Below are 20,031 nucleotides of genomic sequence, written 5' to 3' on the forward strand. Positions count from 1 at the left end.
AGTCTCCTGAAGGCAGCTATATAACAGCTATACTTACTGTATCCAGGTCCAGTCTCCTGAAGGCAGCTATATAACAGCTATACTTACTGTATCCAGATCCAGTCTCCTGAAGGCTGCTATATAACAGCTTTACTTACTGTATCCAGAGGTCCAGTCTCCTGAAGGCTGCTATATAACAGCTATGCTTACTGTATCCAGGTCCAGTCTCCTGAAGGCAGCTATATAACAGCTATACTTACTGTATCCAGGTCCAGTCTCCTGAAGGCAGCTATATAACAGCTATACTTACTGTATCCAGGTCCAGTCTCCTGAAGGCTGCTATATAACAGCTATACTTACTGTATCCAGGGCCAGTCTCCTGAAGGCTGCTATATAACAGCTATACTTACTTATCCAGGTCCAGTCTCCTGAAGGCGGCTATATAACAGCTATACTTACTGTATCCAGGTCCAGTCTCCTGAAGCTTTTTAGTCCTGTGCTGGTTAAAAAAAAGGGGCTAAACACATGAAGTCCTGTTCAGTACAGAGTCATGACTCACTGTGTCTATTAATCACATGACTGCCTTCTCTGTGAGTGTGCAGATTACCCAGCCTTCTTGTGTTTAGTCTTTTTTTTAGAGAGAAGTGCCATATTTTCCATGAGAACTAAATTAAAAATAGTGAATGTAAACTGCAAACTTGCCCTTACAATCAATCTGCAGAATAACTGACCCTATGTAATATATATACACTACATGGGTTCCTGAGGAATCAATGTAGTGTATAATGTTGCCCCCTAGTGGAGCAATAAGTGTAATGCAGTAAAAAAAAAAAAAAAAGTTGTTTAATAATTAAAAACTCCTTCCCATATTGGAAATTTGAATCAACCCCCTTTTCCAAATTTTTAAATATAAATAAATAAACATATTCAGTACTGCCGTGTACATAATCGCCTGAACTATTAAATTATCACATTTCGGATAATGCACGGTAAATAGCGTAAGCGCCAAAAAAATTCCAAAGTACAAAATTGCTGATTTTGTGTCACATCAAATCCAGAAAAATTGATCACAAAGTTGCATATATGCAATCAAGGTACCGATAGAGAGTACAGATCATGGCGCAAAAAATGACACCTCCCACAGCCCCATAGACCAAAGGATAAAAGCGCTATAAGCCTGGGAAGAGAGCAGTTTGAAGGAACATTTAGTTTTTTTAGGTTTTTATATTTTATAAGTAGTCAAATAAAATAAAAGTGATACAAGTTACATATCGCTGTAATCGTACTGACTTGAGGAACATATATAACATGTCAGTTTTGCTATAGGACCAACGGCGTAAACGCGGAATCCCCCAAAAATGAAAACAAATTGCCTTATTTTTATTATTTCACTGCGCAAATACTTTTTTTCTGGTTTCACAGCATATGGTATGGAAAAATGAAGTCTGGAATTTGGAAGGTACAATTGGTGTCGCAAATAATAAGTGATCCCATCCATGTAGGCATCTCTCCTGGTGCTTTGAAACCTCCTACCTCCACCATGTTATCCAGGAAGTGACATCACCATGTTATCCAGGAAGTGACATCACCGTGTTATCCAGGAAGTGACATCACCATGTTATCCAGGAAGTGACATCACCATGTTATCCAGGAAGTGACATCCCCATGTTATCCAGGAAGTGACATCACCATGTTATCCAGGAAGTGACATCACCATGTTATCCAGGAAGTGACATCACCATGTTATCCAGGAAGTGACATCACCATGTTATCCAGAAAGTGAAGCCTTGATGCAGTAGTAAATGCAGGAAAAAAGCACTTTCTAAGCATTTCCCATAATAAGTGTATATTGGTGATTTGTATAACTTTTGGGAGGCAATACAATACTTTATTAAAAATTTTCGCCGGACTTCTCCTTGCTTTGTCAGTGTAACTGGGAGCTGCATTTAACTGCGAGTGCTAATCAGGAGCGCTCCCAGTTAAAAGGTTACTTGAAGCACCCAGTACAGGAATAGCGGGACACATGGGGGGGGGGGGGGAGGTCCCAGGACATCACCCCAAAATTGTGAATCTCCATTAAGATCCAAGGCTGTTGGAAGATTTGGGTAACTGGTCCATCACTTAATCCCTTTGATCTCAGCCAATACTCAGTTTTGAAATATAGTTGTGACTGTTCCTGAGGTGTAATTTATAAAATAAAATAAAAAATCTAACAGATAAACTGCCCTTGTTACCCATAACAACCATTTAATTACATTTTTTTTTAATTTTCAAATTTAAGCCGTGCTCTCGTTGCTATGGGTAATAAAGTCAGTTGTTCCTATGTTTTTATGGAATGGCCCAATTGTTTCCGAGCTTCTGACTTCCTCTGATGGATTATGTGATTCCATAGAAGCAGAACGTTTTTTTTCCTTCTCCGCCTGGCGCTCTGAGGAGCTGTTTAGTTAATGTAAATACATTCACTGATATAATTATATGAGGGTATCGCCCCCAGGGCTGTATTAACAACTGCTGCTGCCCTAGGCACTAAACCTGAAGACGCCCCATCTTCACACACCTATTGGCGATACCAGACCTGACCAATACCACCATACCCCCCACCCCCCTGGAAAAGACACCAGATTTACTGGCAAGTCTGAACGGGAGGAGGGAAACTAAAAAAATAAAAACAAAAAAATTGTTATTTCTGTCCCCCTGCTCCCTGGTGCTGCCCTAGGCACCGGGCCACGGGTGCCTAGTGGTAAATACGGCCCTGATCGCCCTGCAATATTACTCACTAGTTTACTATTAGTGTTGTCTAGTGATATACTTGTCTAGTCGTATACTAGTCATATACAATAATAAATGATGGACATATGAAGAACAAGCAGGGTTTGTAATTTTTTATTAATTAAACATTTTTTTTCCCCGGGAAATCACTTCTTCAGGATGGAGATAGAGTGAACACGTAGCGAGCACACACGTCTCCTTCCCTCCTTGAGGTGATTTGTGAGCTCCAGTTTATTCTGGGTAGCAGCTGGTGACACCTGATAGCGCTTATCATAACTTTTTCTTTACAAGTTTGGCGTTTAGTCACGTTTAAAGCGGATCTGTCAGCTTAATATGCCGCTCTATGCAAGGATGGGAAATTACACATACGGGTTCTTACTAACAGTGTAGCAGACATAACGGCAGATAAGAAGCATACAACGGACTTATAAGTCCTCTGTATTCACGAGAGGTCCCATGCTATTCTGCAGCGGCTGCTGTGTAAGCATGTATACACCTGTCAATCACTGCAGAGGGGGGGAGAGAAGTGAGGGAACCCTGCCCTCACACTGGGCTTTTTTTTTTCTAGGAGTACAGACCTATAGATATACTGGAATATCCTGCCCTTACATTGGAACCAGTCCCTTAAAGGATAGCGTGATATCAGAGGTTTGTATCGGTGGGGGTCCAGGTGCTGAGATCCCTGCTGATTGTTAGAATGAAGGGGCAGCGGGTCTGCCCCTTCATTCTAATCATCGGCGGGGGTCTCAGCAACCAGACCCCAACTGATACAAACTAGCAGTTTGATTATATGATTGGTAACCTTTAAAGGGGATCTCCAGCGATCCCATAAACAAATTAAAATGCACAAAAAAAAAGCATATAGGTGCACTTATCCACCCACATGTCTATGGTGTTCCTAGCTTCAGAGTCAAACTTTTACAAATGATTCTAGTTTTGCATTATGGCACCTGCAGCTACATTTCCCAGCATGCATTACACCTCAGAGTCAGCTGCCGGCTACCCACCCCTGTCTAGTATCTGTCCACCACTGGCTCCATCTGCTATCTATCTATCTATCTATCTATCTATCTATCTATCTATCTATCTATCTATCTATCTATCTATCTATCAAGAGATGAAACAACAATGTCTCCTTTCCCCTATACTACTCAGGAGGCTGTTGTTTCACCTCCCTGACATCACTATGTGATGTCAGTGGTGGGCAGGGTTACAGATACGTTGTTACAGCTTGCCTGGCAACAGAAGAGACAAAGATCATGTTAACTCTGTCTCAGAAGGGAGGGGGAGGACAGAGGAGTGGAGACAGAGTAGAGCAGGCAGAGAGGATTTTCAGCAGCTTCAGTCTGTGAGTCAGGATGTGCTGCAGGAAAATGGCCCAATACATGTTATAGAAGCCTATTACACACAAGCTTAGATTATGGGTGGGGATTGGACAGAGTTAAATCTTTCTTAACCAGAGTTCCCCTTTAACTTAAAAAACTAAATGCAGTTTAAGATGTTGTCAAATAGTAAAAGAAGTAGTATTGGCCTTAGTAATCCCCTGCGACGGCCAGGGGGGTATCGTGAATGAAGTGGCAATGTCCTTGTGTGACCATTGCTCCATTCACTGCTATAAGAATGATGGAGAGTGTACCTACCAATTTCAGGCAGTCCCGCAGCAGGCATAGAGGGGCACTTCCACTTAATTTTCTATAGATCATCAGAAATCCCAGAAGTTGTACCCCCAGAGGCACTTCTATAATGTATTCTGTAAACTCCATCAATAAAAACTGTATAAATTTGTTATCGCTGTAATCGTACTGAAATGCAGAACAAGCTCAGTATCTTTCAAAATGAACTACGGGCGGAGGAAATGGGCCAAATGTAGTCACTATCTATCTAACTCAATGGGCCCACTGCCAGTACACCTTGATATACGTCAGTATCCCTTTTTGAGAAGCTTTTGACATATCCCTGTGCTGTCACAACAAGTAAGTCTAACCTGGTACGCCACTGGCAACAGAATCGTCGGACCATAACTCAACCCATTTACTTACAGGTAAAAGAAGAGGGCAAGGAACTGCTGGCTAGTCGCTCCATCACTTACCCTGTAGGCCATAGGCTGCCATGAGCTGGTGGTCTACAGAAAGCTGGGAGCAACACAAGACATGATAACATCACTTGGCATAAGGGGGTGGCATCTGGCTACCTACAGGGGACAACTACATACTAGGGGAGGCATTGCAATTTGGGGCACAGGAGGAGGCATTATTACAATTTGGAAGGCAGAGGGAGGGGATTATTGTTACTTTGGGGCACAGGAGGGGAATTATTGCTACTTGGAGGGCACAGGAGTGGGATTATTGCTATTTGAGGCAAAGAAGTTGGCATTGTTATAAATTAGAGGGGGCATTAAACTAGTGCCTAAGGGATTTTACATGCCGAAGGGATTTTATTAAATGTCAGGGCAAAAAGGCAGTGGTAACATGGTCAGGATTTAGCAGGAGAGGTTTTCTATGGGGATTTGCGTCGCCATTTGCCTTATCTGCCCAGGGCACCAACATGCCATGTCCCAGTCCTAGTGCCCATGTCCCAGCCCTAGTGTCCATGTCCCAGCCCTAGTGCCCATGTCCCAGCCCTAGTGTCCATGTCCCAGCCCTAGTGTCCATGTCCCAGCCCTTGTGTCCATGCCCCAGCCCTAGTGTCCATGCCCCGGCCCTAGTGTCCATGTCCCAGCCCTAGTGTCCATGCTCCAGCCCTAGTGCCCATGTCCCAGCCCTAGTGTCCATGTCCCAGTCCTAGTGCCCATGTCCCAGCCCTAGTGTCCATGCTCCAGCCCTAGTGCCCATGTCCCAGCCCTAGTGTCCATGTCCCAGTCCTAGTGCCCATGTCCCAGCCCTTGTGTCCATGTCCCAGCCCTAGTGTCCATGCTCCAGCCCTAGTGTCCATGTCCCAGCCCTAGTGTCCATGTCCCAGCCCTAGTGTACATGACCCAGCCCTAATGCCCATGCCCCAGCCCTAGTGTCCTTGCCCCGGCCCTAGTGTCCATGTCCCGCTGTCTGTGTCGGGGTGAGTGACCTGCCTGATCTCCAGTAATGTACAGTGTGCAATCATGGAGATGATATAATATTGCACATATGGTAACCGAGCATCGGCCTTTTCTCCTGGATGGTGAAGGTCATAAATTACTGCACACATATCACCATATACCACACTGCACACATATCACCATATACCATACTATATACTGTACATATCACCTTATACCATACTATATACATATTACCACACTGTATACATATCACCATATACCATACTGTATTCTGTTCACATATCACCATATACTATACTGTCCACATATTACCATATACCATACTGTACATATCACCGTATACTGTATACATATCACCATATACCATACTGTACATATCAACATATCTCATACTGTACACATATCATTATATAACATAATGTACACATATCACAACATTCCATATTATATTCTGTATACCATACTGTATACTGCACATATCACCGTATACCACACCATACACATATTACCATATACCATACTGTACACTGTACATATCACCATATACCATACTGTACACTGTACATATCACCATATACCATACTGTATACATATCACCATATACCATACTATACATATATATCACCATATACCATACTATATACTGTACATATCACCATATACCATACTATATACATATTACCATACTGTATACTGTACATATCACCATATTACCATACTGTATACTTATATATCACCATATACTATATACACATCAGTGAGCGGCAGCGGTAATAGCGCCGTGCTGCCGCTAGGGGGAGTCCGCGGTAGGCGCAGGCCCGTCCACACATCACAGGAGAGGCTGGGACAGGAAGAGGTAGTGCTGGCTGAGCTGCTCTGTGTCTGGCTCCCGGGGTGCAAGTGATCTGGAGGGGCACAGCATGGCCACAAAGGTAAGAGGAGCGGGCACAGGAGCGGGCAGGGCTGGGGGGCAGTGGGCAGGAGATCCGGGTGGGCAGGGAGCCGCCTGTGGACCCCACGAGGAGGCTGACAGGGCGGCACAATGAGGGGCACTGACACTGACAGAAGCCGAGGTGGTCACCCACAAACATAACACCCAGCTGGCAGTGCCCGGGCACCGTGTGAGGAGGCGAGGAGGGGGCTGCACCACAACTAATGGAGGAAGTGGAGGGGGAAAGTTCCCGGTGCAGCCAGGTGGGCGGCGGGCACCGAGCTGTCATGTCCCCCGAGTAACCATGCCAGCCGTGCCCACACCTCTGCCCCCCACTGTGTGTGCCAGGGTCACACACTGGTCAGGAGCCCGGAGGTGGGAGGGGCCAGGGCAAAGGGCAGCTCTGGGGTGGGTGCTGCCCCTGTGTGGGGTCCTGAGGAGGGTGCTGCCCCTGTCTGGGGGTCCTGAGGAGGGTGCTGCCCCTGTCTGGGGGTCCTGAGGAGGGTGCTGCCCCTGTGTGGGGTCCTGAGGAGGGTGCTGCCCCTGTGTGGGGTCCTGAGGAGGGTGCTGCCCCTGTCTGGGGGTCCTGAGGAGGGTGCTGCCCCTGTCTGGGGTCCTGAGGAGGGTGCTGCCCCTGTCTGGGGGTCCTGAGGAGGGTGCTGCCCCTGTCTGGGGGTCCTGAGGAGGGTGCTGCCCCTGTGTGGGGTCCTGAGGAGGGTGCTGCCCCTGTGTGGGGTCCTGAGGAGGGTGCTGCCCCTGTGTGGGGTCCTGAGGAGGGTGCTGCCCCTGTCTGGGGTCCTGAGGAGGGTGCTGCCCCTGTCTGGGGGTCCTGAGGAGGGTGCTGCCCCTGTGTGGGGTCCTGAGGAGGGTGCTGCCCCTGTCTGGGGGTCCTGAGGAGGGTGCTGCCCCTGTCTGGGGGTCCTGAGGAGGGTGCTGCCCCTGTCTGGGGGTCCTGAGGAGGGTGCTGCCCCTGTCTGGGGGTCCTGAGGAGGGTGCTGCCCCTGTCTGGGGGTCCTGAGGAGGGTGCTGCCCCTGTCTGGGGGTCCTGAGGAGGGTGCTGCCCCTGTCTGGGGGTCCTGAGGAGGGTGCTGCCCCTGTCTGGGGGTCCTGAGGAGGGTGCTGCCCCTGTCTGGGGGTCCTGAGGAGGGTGCTGCCCCTGTGTGGGGTCCTGAGGAGGGTGCTGCCCCTGTCTGGGGGTCCTGAGGAGGGTGCTGCCCCTGTGTGGGGTCCTGAGGAGGGTGCTACCCCTGTCTGGGGGTCCTGAGGAGGGTGCTGCCCCTGTCTGGGGGTCCTGAGGAGGGTGCTGCCCCTGTCTGGGGGTCCTGAGGAGGGTGCTGCCCCTGTCTGGGGGTCCTGAGGAGGGTGCTGCCCCTGTCTGGGGGTCCTGAGGAGGGTGCTGCCCCTGTCTGGGGGTCCTGAGGAGGGTGCTGCCCCTGTCTGGGGGTCCTGAGGAGGGTGCTGCCCCTGTCTGGGGGTCCTGAGGAGGGTGCTGCCCCTGTCTGGGGGTCCTGAGGAGGGTGCTGCCCCTGTCTGGGGGTCCTGAGGAGGGTGCTGCCCCTGTCTGGGGGTCCTGAGGAGGGTGCTGCCCCTGTCTGGGGGTCCTGAGGAGGGTGCTGCCCCTGTCTGGGGGTCCTGAGGAGGGTGCTGCCCCTGTCTGGGGGTCCTGAGGAGGGTGCTGCCCCTGTCTGGGGGTCCTGAGGAGGGTGCTGCCCCTGCCTGGGGTCCTGAGGAGGGTGCTGCCCCTGTCTGGGGGTCCTGAGGAGGGTGCTGCCCCTGTCTGGGGGTCCTGAGGAGGGTGCTGCCCCTGCGTGGGGTCCTGAGGAGGGTGCTGCCCCTGCCTGGGGTTCTGAGGAGGGTGCTGCCCCTGTCTGGGGGTCCTGAGGAGGGTGCTGCCCCTGTGTGGGGTCCTGAGCAGGGTGCTGCCCCTGTACAGGATCTTAAAGGGTGTGCGTTACTGTGTAGGACCCTGGGGGGGGGGGGGTCACTATAATAGGTGGTAACAGAATGAAGAGCAGTGGACGGCTCCATCCCCCCTCTGTGGTCCCTGGGCTCATATAGAGAACTGTGCACACAGGCACTGGGGGGGAGGGGGGTAGATGTCTCAGGTACCGCAGGTCTGCTGCACGGACACCATGACGGTAACTGATTCTGCCATGTAATATGTGATCACCGTCTCATCTTCTTCAGACCTCAGTAGTAGCTGTAGTGTAATAATAAGTCTGTGACCAGCTGTGGATGGGGGGCTCTGTGACCTGGTGGCACAGGTGGCACAGGGCTGGATACCTGGACGTCCTGTGTCCCATCCTCTAAGGGTCAGTAGTGTCACCTGGAAGCTGTGACCTTGCACGTCGATCATAGGATACGAGGACGCGGCTTATTTATTATTCATTGGCACCAACAAACTCTGCAGATGTCATCAGTCATGTCAGAGAAAACTGCCGAGATCTCACAAAAATGCGTCGGAGGTTGTGAGTGGTGAGGGTCCCACTCCTTAGGGTCACCATCCGTTGTCCCATTCCCGAGGACCACCATTCCTAGTCCCACTCCCAAGAGTCACCATCCCTAGTCCCATTCCCGAGGGCCACCGTCCCATTCCCGAGGGCCACCGTCCATTGTCCCATTCCCGAGGGCCACCGTCCATTGTCCCACTCCCGAGGGCCACCGTCCATTGTCCCATTCCCGAGGGCCACCGTCCATTGTCCCAATCCTGAGGGCCACCATCCCTTGTCCTATTCCCGAGCGCCACCAACCCTTGTCCCATTCCCGAGGGCCACCATCTATTGGCTGGACACCATGCCCCCTTGGCCCTTAGCTTTATTTGGCGATGAAGGTGACTATACACTTTTACAAGTGTTTGACACATTTTTGCACGTCATCCATGGGCTCTGTCAGCAGTTTTGACCCCTTAAATGTAAGTCTTCATAAGGTTAGGGCTACACCGCCATTCCCAGTCGCGCCACCAGGAAGCGCCATTTTGGCATCTGTTGCCGACTCCATCACATTTACAAGGGAACGGGGTTGCATTGTCAGTCAGTAGCCTGAATAGATCTTGTGTGACTGCGAGGGTCACAGTTGTGAGTTGCGGCGTGATCCCAATCACTTGTATGGTAGTTTCTGGTCACGGTGGCACAAGGCAGCGCTGTGTAGCCCAGGTCACCCACATGTTACTGCTGCTTCCAGGAGACTTCCGTGTTCCCAGTAATGTGGACATGGTTCTCGGCCGCCCATTAGGAGAGCTGGAGATTGTGTGTAAATAAGGGAAGCTGTCATGTCCGTGGGGCCTCACACACCAGGACTAGAGCGGTCAGAAGGACGATGTTCCAGCCCTTATAGCTTCTCTGTAATGCCGCTGAGAGCAGGAGGGGGGCGCTGCAGGTGTGCCGGTAACCTCTCTCTGTGGTGTAAATCCAGCGGCAGCTGTCAGGTATAGTCATCCTCCTCACTGGCATCACCGGTTTCCCTGACCTCACCGGTTCCATCTAGCAGTGTGCCAGGTGTATAGTTATACAGAGAATACACAGCTACAGGTGCTTAGTATGAGTTTGTAGGTTTTGCTGTACAACTACTAGAGGTTAAAGGGGCTCTCTGGCTTTATTCTGGCATTGATCCTGTGGATGGGCCATTAACGTATTGATCAGCAGGGTCTACCACCGCTGATCGGGGAAGCTGCTACATTGCAACCTTACACACTGAACATGAATCCCTAATCGCCATCCATTCCGTAGTGGTGTTGGGGGTTACTGCAACTCAGTTACCATTCAGTTTAAAGGGGTACTCCGACAAAAATTCTTTCAAATCAACTGGTGTCAGAAAGTTATATAGATTTGTAATTTTCTTCTATTTAAAAATCTCAAGCCTTCCAGTACTTACCAGCTGCTGTATGTCCTGCAGGAAGTGGTGTATACACTCCAGTGTCACACAGTGCTCTCTGCTGCCATCTCTGTCCATGTCAGGAACTGTCCAGAGCAGGAGAGGTTTTCGGAATTTGCTGCTGCTCTGGACAGTTCCTGACATGGACAGAGATGGCAGCAGAGAGCACTGTGTCAGACTGGCGAGTATACACCACTTCCTGCAGGACATACAGCAGCTGATAAGTACTGGAAGTTTTAAGATTTTTAAACAGAAGTAAATTTCAAATCTATATAACTTTCTGACCCAAGTTGATTTGAAAGAATTGTTTTGCCGGAGTTCTTCTTTAATAGAAGCTCAACTGTGCAGGGTGTTTGTCAATGTTTGCTGTGTATTGGCGTCGGAGCTGCGCCCCCCCCAATCATCTGATCAGTAGGGGTGTTATAATCCTGGAAACCCCCCCCTTTAAGGGCTTCCTTGTAATGGACATGCTTGTTTACCATGGATAGAGGGAGACTTGTGTAGGGTTGTAGTAGGGTGAATTCTGCTACGGGCTGTGTGTTATCACTGTGCACGGACTGCGGGCTGATGGTTGTGTGTTATCACTGTACACGGACTGCGGGCTGATGGTTGTGTGTTATCACTGTGCACGGACTGCTGGCTGGTGGTTGTGTGTTATCACTGTACACGGACTGCGGGCTGATGGTTGTGTGTTATCACTGTGCACGGACTGCGGGCTGATGGTTGTGTGTTATCACTGTGCACGGACTGCGGGCTGATGGTTGTGTGTTATCACTGTGCACGGACTGCGGGCTGATGGTTGTGTGTTATCACTGTGCACGGACTGCGGGCTGATGGTTGTGTGTTATCACTGTGCACGGACTGCTGGCTGGTGGTTGTGTGTTATCACTGTACAAGGACTGCCGGCTGATGGTTGTGTGTTATCACTGTACACGGACTGCCGGCTGATGGTTGTGTGTTATCACTGGCCGTGCGCTGTACATGGACTGCGGGCTGACGGTTGTGTGTTATCACTGTACACGGACTGCGGGCTGATGGTTGTGTGTTATCACTGTACACGGACTGCGGGCTGATGGTTGTGTGTTATCACTGTACACGGACTGCGGGCTGACGGTTGTGTGTTATCACTGATCGCACGCTGTACACGGACTGCGGGCTGATGGTTGTGTGTTATCACTGTACACGGACTGCAGGCTGATGGTTGTGTGTTATCACTGTACACGGACTGCGGGCTGATGGTTGTGTGTTATCACTGGCCGTGCACTGTACACGGACTGCGGGCTGATGGTTGTGTGTTATCACTGGCCGTGCACTGTACACGGACTGCGGGCTGATGGTTGTGTGTTATCACTGTACACGGACTGCGGGCTGATGGTTGTGTGTTATCACTGTACACGGACTGCGGGCTGATGGTTGTGTGTTATCACTGTACACGGACTGCGGGCTGACGGTTGTGTGTTATCACTGATCGCACGCTGTACACGGACTGCGGGCTGATGGTTGTGTGTTATCACTGTACACGGACTGCAGGCTGATGGTTGTGTGTTATCACTGTACACGGACTGCAGGCTGATGGTTGTATGTTATCACTGGCCGTGCACTGTACACGGACTGCGGGCTGATGGTTGTGTGTTATCACTGGCCGTGCACTGTACACGGACTGCGGGCTGATGGTTGTGTGTTATCACTGTACACGGACTGCGGGCTGACGGTTGTGTGTTATCACTGATCGCACGCTGTACACGGACTGCGGGCTGATGGTTGTGTGTTATCACTGTACACGGACTGCAGGCTGATGGTTGTGTGTTATCACTGTACACGGACTGCAGGCTGATGGTTGTGTGTTATCACTGGCCGTGCACTGTACACGGACTGCGGGCTGATGGTTGTGTGTTATCACTGGCCGTGCACTGTACACGGACTGCGGGCTGATGGTTGTGTGTTATCACTGTACACGGACTGCGGGCTGATGGTTGTGTGTTATCACTGTACACGGACTGCGGGCTGATGGTTGTGTGTTATCACTGTACACGGACTGCGGGCTGACGGTTGTGTGTTATCACTGATCGCACGCTGTACACGGACTGCGGGCTGATGGTTGTGTGTTATCACTGTACACGGACTGCAGGCTGATGGTTGTGTGTTATCACTGTACACGGACTGCAGGCTGATGGTTGTGTGTTATCACTGGCCGTGCACTGTACACGGACTGCGGGCTGATGGTTGTGTGTTATCACTGGCCGTGCACTGTACACGGACTGCGGGCTGATGGTTGTGTGTTATCACTGTACACGGACTGCGGGCTGATGGTTGTGTGTCATCACTGGCCGTGCACTGTACACGGACTGCGGGCTGATGGTTGTGTGTTATCACTGTACACGGACTGCGGGCTGATGGTTGTGTGTCATCACTGGCCGTGCACTGTACACGGACTGCGGGCTGATGGTTGTGTGTCATCACTGGCCGTGCACTGTACACGGACTGCGGGCTGATGGTTGTGTGTTATCACTGTACACGGACTGCGGGCTGATGGTTGTGTGTTATCACTGTACACGGACTGCGGGCTGATGGTTGTGTGTTATCACTGGCCGTGCACTGTACACGGACTGCGGGCTGATGGTTGTGTGTTATCACTGGCCGTGCACTGTACACGGACTGCGGGCAGAAGGTGGAATTCCTGCTGTTAGGGTGAATAATTCACAGAGATGCAGAATGTAAAGGCCCTGCTGGGTGTGGGATTGGTCAGGCCTCAGTCATGCCGGGGTTAACGCTTCATTCGCCTCGTTCACACGTGACTGGTACATGGATTGTTGTGTCTGTATCAGGCTCATTGCCTCCGGATAAGTAAAGATCCACAAAGTCCATCAGCAAAGTGAAATGTGACCCTGCACCCATCAACCTAAAGAAAATATAATGGGGGGAATTGTTGTGCTGTCTTATAATTAATTTTCTTCATTGCCCATAGTGACCAATCACAGCTCAGCTTTCATTTCATCACAGCAATATTAAACATAATTGTCTTCCAGTACTTATCAGCTGCTGTATGTCCTGCAGGAAGTGGTGTATTCTCCCCAGTCTGACACAGTACTCTCTGCTGCCACCTCTGTCCATGTCAGGAACTGTCCAGAGCAGTAGAGGTTTTCTATAGGGATTTGCTGCTGCTCTGGACAGTTCCTGACATGGACAGAGGTGGCAGCAGAGAGCAGTACGCGCCCATTGTTTTCCATTGGAATACATGCTGCAGGTGCTGATATTTATTTTACAGACACATTTCAAATACACTGGAATATGTTACATGTCATTTATACTGAGTGTATCAGTAACAGTCGACAAACGCGATCCAGACCGTCAAAATACACTGCAAAAATCCAAAGCTACTATTGGAATATCTGCTGTGTATTTTTTGTGCTGTCTGAACATATACATAGGAGCATTGCCTCCTCTGTCATACAGCAGGACCATAGCATGTGTGCATGGGGTCCGATGCCGCCTGTAGTTAGGAAAGGGAAGAGATCTGTCCTGCTGTACAGAACGTAGGCGGAGAGGTATCAGAACCAGTGCCAAGGAAAAGTTGCAATATCACTTCAACTGGACAATGTCATTTTAGCAACAAGTCCTAGAAGTTTTGAACAGTCGGGATCTGGGTATTAAGACCCCTCTTATGGTTAGATAAGGCCGGGAGAAGCGCTCGGGTAAGTGCTTCACTGCTCTTCTTGCTGCCCGCTTTTTTGACTATTTCTTCTGCCAAACTGATGCATTTCTGTCTGTAATACAAATAGGGATGGAAACCCGTCCTGTGCAGTTATCCTGTGTATGGCCGTGTAACGCCACATAGACATATGTGACTTATCTTTGTCTGACAGATTTTGGGTGGTAAAAGTGACGGCATTTCTAGCCGCCATTATAGGGAGCATATAGAAGAAGCCAGCGAGACTCCTCTCATTTATTTGATAACACATATAAGTATGTTTGGATAGATAGATAGATAGGTAGTAGATAGATAGATAGATAAAGGTACATATAGTTTGTGTGTATAGATGGATACCATATAGGCAGATATATAGGCACATATAGTATGTAAGTGTGGATCGATATTGTATAGGTCATGTAGTATGTGACTGTGAAGATAGAAATGATATAATCACATATAGTATGTGTGTGTTAATAGATGTCATAGTATCTAAGTATTTTTAACACCAGAAGTGTGTAGTAGTGTGTATTGTTGTAGTGTGTAGTAATGTGTAGTTGTGTGTTGTAGTGTGTAGTAGTAGGGTAGTAATAGTGTGTAGTAGTAGGGTAGTAATAGTGTATAGTAATGTGTAGTACTAGTAGTAGTAGGGTAGTAATAGTGTGTAGTTGTGTGTTGTAGTGTGTAGTAGTAGTAGGGTAATAGTGTGTAGTAGTGTGCAGTAGTATAGTTGTGTGTTGTAGTGTGTAGTTGTGTGTTGTAGTGTGTAGTAATGTGTAGTAGTAGTAGTAGGGTAATAGTGTGTTGTAGTGTGTAGTAATGTGTAGTAGTAGTAGTAGTAGTAGTAGGGTAATAGTGTGTTGTAGTGTGTAGTTGTGTGTTGTAGTGTGTAGGCATGTGTAGTAGTAGTAGGGTAGTAATAGTGTGTAGTAGTGTGCAGTAGTGTAGTTGTGTGTTGTGGTGTGTAGTAGTAGGGTAGTAATAGTGTGTAGTAGTGTGCAGTAGTGTGTTGTAGCTGTGTATAGTAATGTGTAGTAGTAGGGTAGTAATAGTGTGTAGTAGTGTGCAGTAGTGTGTTGTAGCTGTGTATAGTAATGTGTAGTAGTAGGGTAGTAGTAGTGTGCAGTAGTGTGTTGCTGGTTGCAGCCTCGTACAGCTGAGTTTCCTATATACACGGCCGCTGTTATGACAACATCCATTAAAAAGAAAAAAGCGTCAGGGCTAATAATCCACTTAGTCCGTCTGTCTTTGGATAAACATAATACAATACAGAGAAGAGCGCGACTCATGTGACTTCCGGCATTCTGTGTGTCACCTCAGACATGTCCCTGTGTGTCTCCAGGACTGTAAGGGCCTATTACACCGAGCCATAAGTGACCGAATGTGGACGATTATCGCTCTATGTAATGAGACTATCATCGGCCGCCGACCGTGCATCGCTACGTGTAATGGCAATGTGCGGCCTATGGCTGACAAACAGTGAGTACATCACCTGTCCATGCTCTCAGTCTTCTCCTGCGCTCAGTTTTCTCCCCAGTCCCGCGCGCTGTGGCTTCAGAGCGTCCTGTATGAGCTGACTGGCCACTCCGCAAATCACTGGCCGTGGCGGCCTCAACCACATCGGCTGAGTGACCTATTAGCTTAGACTGACCACTCTGAAGCCAGAGCGAACGGGACTGGGGAGAAAACTGAGCGCAGGAGAAAACCGCGAACGTGGAGAGGCAATGTATTAACATTCCTAACGATGTCCGTGCAACCCTTGCTAAACAGTTATTGGGCCATGTGATAGGCCCGGTAAATGAGCGCTGATTTGCCAATCTACAATATTGATCGAACCTTCATCGGCCCGTGTAATAGTACCCTAAGAGCTGTTACTACTGCGGGTGACGGCCAGGCCCATAGGCCAGGTGCTATTTGCTATCTGTCTGTATTGTGGATGACCATATGGCCACTCGCCTGTAGTCTGTGCTTTCCTCTCTGCATCCACTGTTCTTAATCGTATTTATATTTTCTTTAAGGGTTTGTTCACACTTACCGGATGCGCTGCAAATTAGCAGTGAGATCCGCTGCGGATCCCTGCCCAGTAAACTTGAATGGCAGAAAAACTCGCAGAAGGATGCACATTCCGCTGTGAGTATGTCCGCAGCCCGCCTGTTACCCCCATGGCCCCCCCCCCCCCCCCTGGCCGCTGGAGCCTATACTTCACCTGCTCTCCACTCCGGATTGCATCAGGCCTTACAGTGTCTTCATGTCCCGCTCAGCCAATCAGTGCGCTGCTGCAGGGCAGCGCACTGATTGGCCAAGCGGGACGTGCCGGGAACCCCCGAAGCAAGCCGGAGCGGGGACCAGGTGAAGTATAAGCTCTGGCAGCTGGGGGGGGGGGGTTAACGGGGCGGGCTGCTGACATACTCACAGTGGGATGTGCATCCTGCTGCGAGTTTGTCTGCCCAATCGAGTTTAGTGGACAGGGATCCGCAGTGGATCTCACTGCTAATTCGCAGCGAGATATCTGGTACGTGTGAACATACCCTAAAGGGGTATTCCCATTTCAAGTAACATATTTAAAGAGGACCTGTCACCCCCCGTGCCGGGGTGACAGGCTCCCGACCCCCAGCTAGATCCCCTTATACTGACCTCATCTGGCCGAGTCCCACTCTCCCGGAGCCGGTCCCGGGCTTCTGACCAGGATATCTCCGTCCCAGAACCGGCTCCATGAGCGGGACTCAGCCAGATGAGGTTTGTATAAGGGGATCTAGCTGGGGGTCGGGAGCCTGTTACCCCGGCACGGGGGTGACAGGTCTCCTTTAAGCTTATAGGATAATTTTGCTCATATCTGAATTCACCAAACTTGTCTCCTTCTCCTGATATGCCCCCCCCCCCCCATTTGTGACTGTTGTCTGGATAGCTGTAGTATACAAACTGATACAGTATATATTATGCAGTGTATACACTATATCTCTATACATAACACATCTCTACATAATAACTATATACACACACACACCAGCCAGACCACTGCTTTTCGAGCAGAGCAGTGGTCTGTAACCTAGACAGCGAGCTGTCAAGAATGAGACGGAAAAGAGCAGCATATCAGGAGAAGGGAACAAGTTTGGTTAATGAATGTATGCGTAAAAATGTTTATCTTGATCAATCCTACAAGTATTAGCTGAAATGGGAATATCCCTTTAGGGTACAAACCCACACACCGTATACGCAGCAAATACGCAACAAATACGCAGCAAATACGCAGCAGTTTGATGGTGAAGATTTAATGCTGAGTTCAGTTATTTAGATATAATCTGCTGCATATTTGCTGCGTGTTTGCTGCGTATTTGCTGCGTATCGCAGCAGTAAATACGCTGCTTATACGGTGTGTGGGTTTATACCCTAAAGGCCAGTTTCACAGGTATAGTATTGCAGCGTATTTCACACTGCAAGTTCCGTTCACACTGCTGGGGGGCATCTGTTATTTATTGGAGACAAGCATAGGAACACTTGTGATGGGCCGCCTGTAAATAAAATAGCAGATATCTGGCCACAGCATCTTTATTTATTTTATGTTACTGGTGTCTGAGAACCTCTTTAAAAGTACTGGCTAATATACTTATATGTATATGTGTATACATTTTTTTGTTGTTTTTTTTTAATGGCTTTTTAGGCTGCGTTCACACTACGTATATTTCAGTCAGTATATTTCAGTCAGTATTGCAACCAAAACCAGGAGTGGATTAAAAACACAGAAAGGATCTGTTCACACAATGGTGAAAATGAGTGGATGGCCGCCATATAACAGTAAATAACGGCCATTATTTCAATATAACAGCCGTTGTTTTAAAATAACAGCAAATATTTGCCATTAAATGGCGGCCATCCACTAAATTTCAACATTGTGTGAACAGAGCCTTTCTGTGTTTTTAATCCACTCCTGGTTTTGGTTGCAATACTGACTGAAATATACTGACTGAAATACACATATACTGACTGAAATATACGTTGTGTGAACGCAGCCTTAAAGTGATTTTAATGTTCTAGGTTTTGATATTAGTGTTGTGTGTTTGGGAATAATAATGTGACGATACAGGAGTGGTGTGCTAAACTGTTCCACTTCTCTTTTTCAGGCCAAATATTTGCATGTGTCTTTAATGTGAATTGTTTGTACTCTTAAATAGAAATTACTGCAAATTATAAATACACATTGGCTAATGAGTCCCCTTAAAGGGGAACTCCAGCGGGGGAAAAAAATACTTTCAAATCAGCTGATGTCAGAACATTATATGGATTTGTAATTTACTATTTAAAAATGTCAACTCTTCCAGTACTTATTAGCTGCTGTATATCCTGCAGGAAGTGGTGTATTCTTTCCAGTGTGACACAGTGCTCTCTGCTGCCACCTCTGTCCATGTCAGGAACTGTCCGGAGCAGAAGAGGTTTTCTATGGGTATTTGTTGCTGCTCTGGACAGTTCCTGACATGGACAGAGGTGGCAGCAGAGAGCACTGTGTCAGACTGAAAACAAAACATCACCGTATCTCCCCTTTAACTAGCTAAGGTAATAGAGTATGCCTGACAGGTTCTGTTCGGGGTATGGTGGCAGTTTTTTCTTTTTTTCTGTATTCTGTATATTATTTTAAATTTTTATTCAGGGATGTTGTGTAGTACAAAAAGGTAGTGTAGGATTTATAGCAGGTTACAGTAACTATTTGTACGATTTCTTACTAAATGGGATGGAAGCTTTGTGGGGCCCCTAATAATAGGGAATCGGCCCCATGTCTATCAGTTGTAGTTGTTCTGCAAGTGGAAGAATACAAGTAACTCGGCCTCATATTTTTCTCTTGCAACATAATGTTCCTCCCTTTGTGTTGTCATCAATAATTGATAGATGAGAACAATTTACCAACCATTCTAAGAGCCGGGTTGGATTCAGTTTCTATTACGTTTTTTTCTTGTTTATTGGACATTACGTTCTATTCACTATTTTATGGTTTTATAAAGACACGGTCCATAGGGGGGATCCCATTCCCATCTCATACTTGTAGGATTCGTCAAGTTAAATGTTTTTGCAAATACATTCATTTACGAGTGAACGGTGACCGACAGGCAGCCACAACTCCGAAGTCACAAAAAAAAAATTGCAGTGTGATTCCATTCACTTATAGGAGGGATGGGGGTCACATGACTGGGAGACTGGGAATCGCTGTGTATCCCCAGTCTAGCTTATTTTGCAGGTTTTTTTTCGGACTTTTTTTTTGTCTTTTGGCTTTCTTGAGACATTTAGAAGAATTTCCATTGAACTCTATGGGAGAGAAACACCACAGTTTGCAGAAAAATACATGAAAGCTTCAGCATGCTGTGTTTTGGATAAATTGTCAAAGAGAAAATGGAAAAAAACAAAATATTAAGTATGTAAGGCATTTTTCATAAAATTCCATTGACTTCCAACTAACATCTGGCTGCGGGCATTTTTACTCAAAGAGTTTCCTTCTGTACTTGAAAAGCTGTTTTCCTACCTCCCTCCTCACTTCAGGAAAAGCAGGATTTATGTGTCCATTATGGTCTATGGAGAGAGGAGGGGTCAGGGGGATGAGTGAGCATGGAAAGGAGAAAAGGCAGCCCTGCAAAACACTAGATCCTGTAATCTTCTCTCACCAAGTTCCCAGATAAGCACTGACCTTTCTGATGTGTGAGTCTAGCGTTTTATGTGCCCAGACAGTCTTCAAACTGAACAGCTGCTTCTCTGCTCTCCCTGCTCATTCATCCCCCT

General features: G+C 48.1%; 1 protein-coding gene across 1 annotated transcript in view; it reads left to right on the forward strand.

Annotated features, from left to right (window-relative positions):
* The first annotated feature begins 6,605 nt into the window (after positions 1-6,605).
* The window catches only part of SNX9 (sorting nexin 9), a 70,503-nt gene continuing 57,077 nt past the window's right edge, over positions 6,606-20,031 (forward strand). The window contains exon 1 of the mRNA XM_069954453.1: positions 6,606-6,714. Coding sequence (XP_069810554.1) covers positions 6,703-6,714 — 12 coding nt within the window. The 5' untranslated portion in view covers positions 6,606-6,702. The remainder of the gene's footprint in view (positions 6,715-20,031) is intronic.

The sequence above is a fragment of the Dendropsophus ebraccatus genome, chromosome 15 (genome assembly GCF_027789765.1).
Source record: "Dendropsophus ebraccatus isolate aDenEbr1 chromosome 15, aDenEbr1.pat, whole genome shotgun sequence".
NCBI classification, from domain to species: domain Eukaryota; kingdom Metazoa; phylum Chordata; class Amphibia; order Anura; family Hylidae; genus Dendropsophus; species Dendropsophus ebraccatus.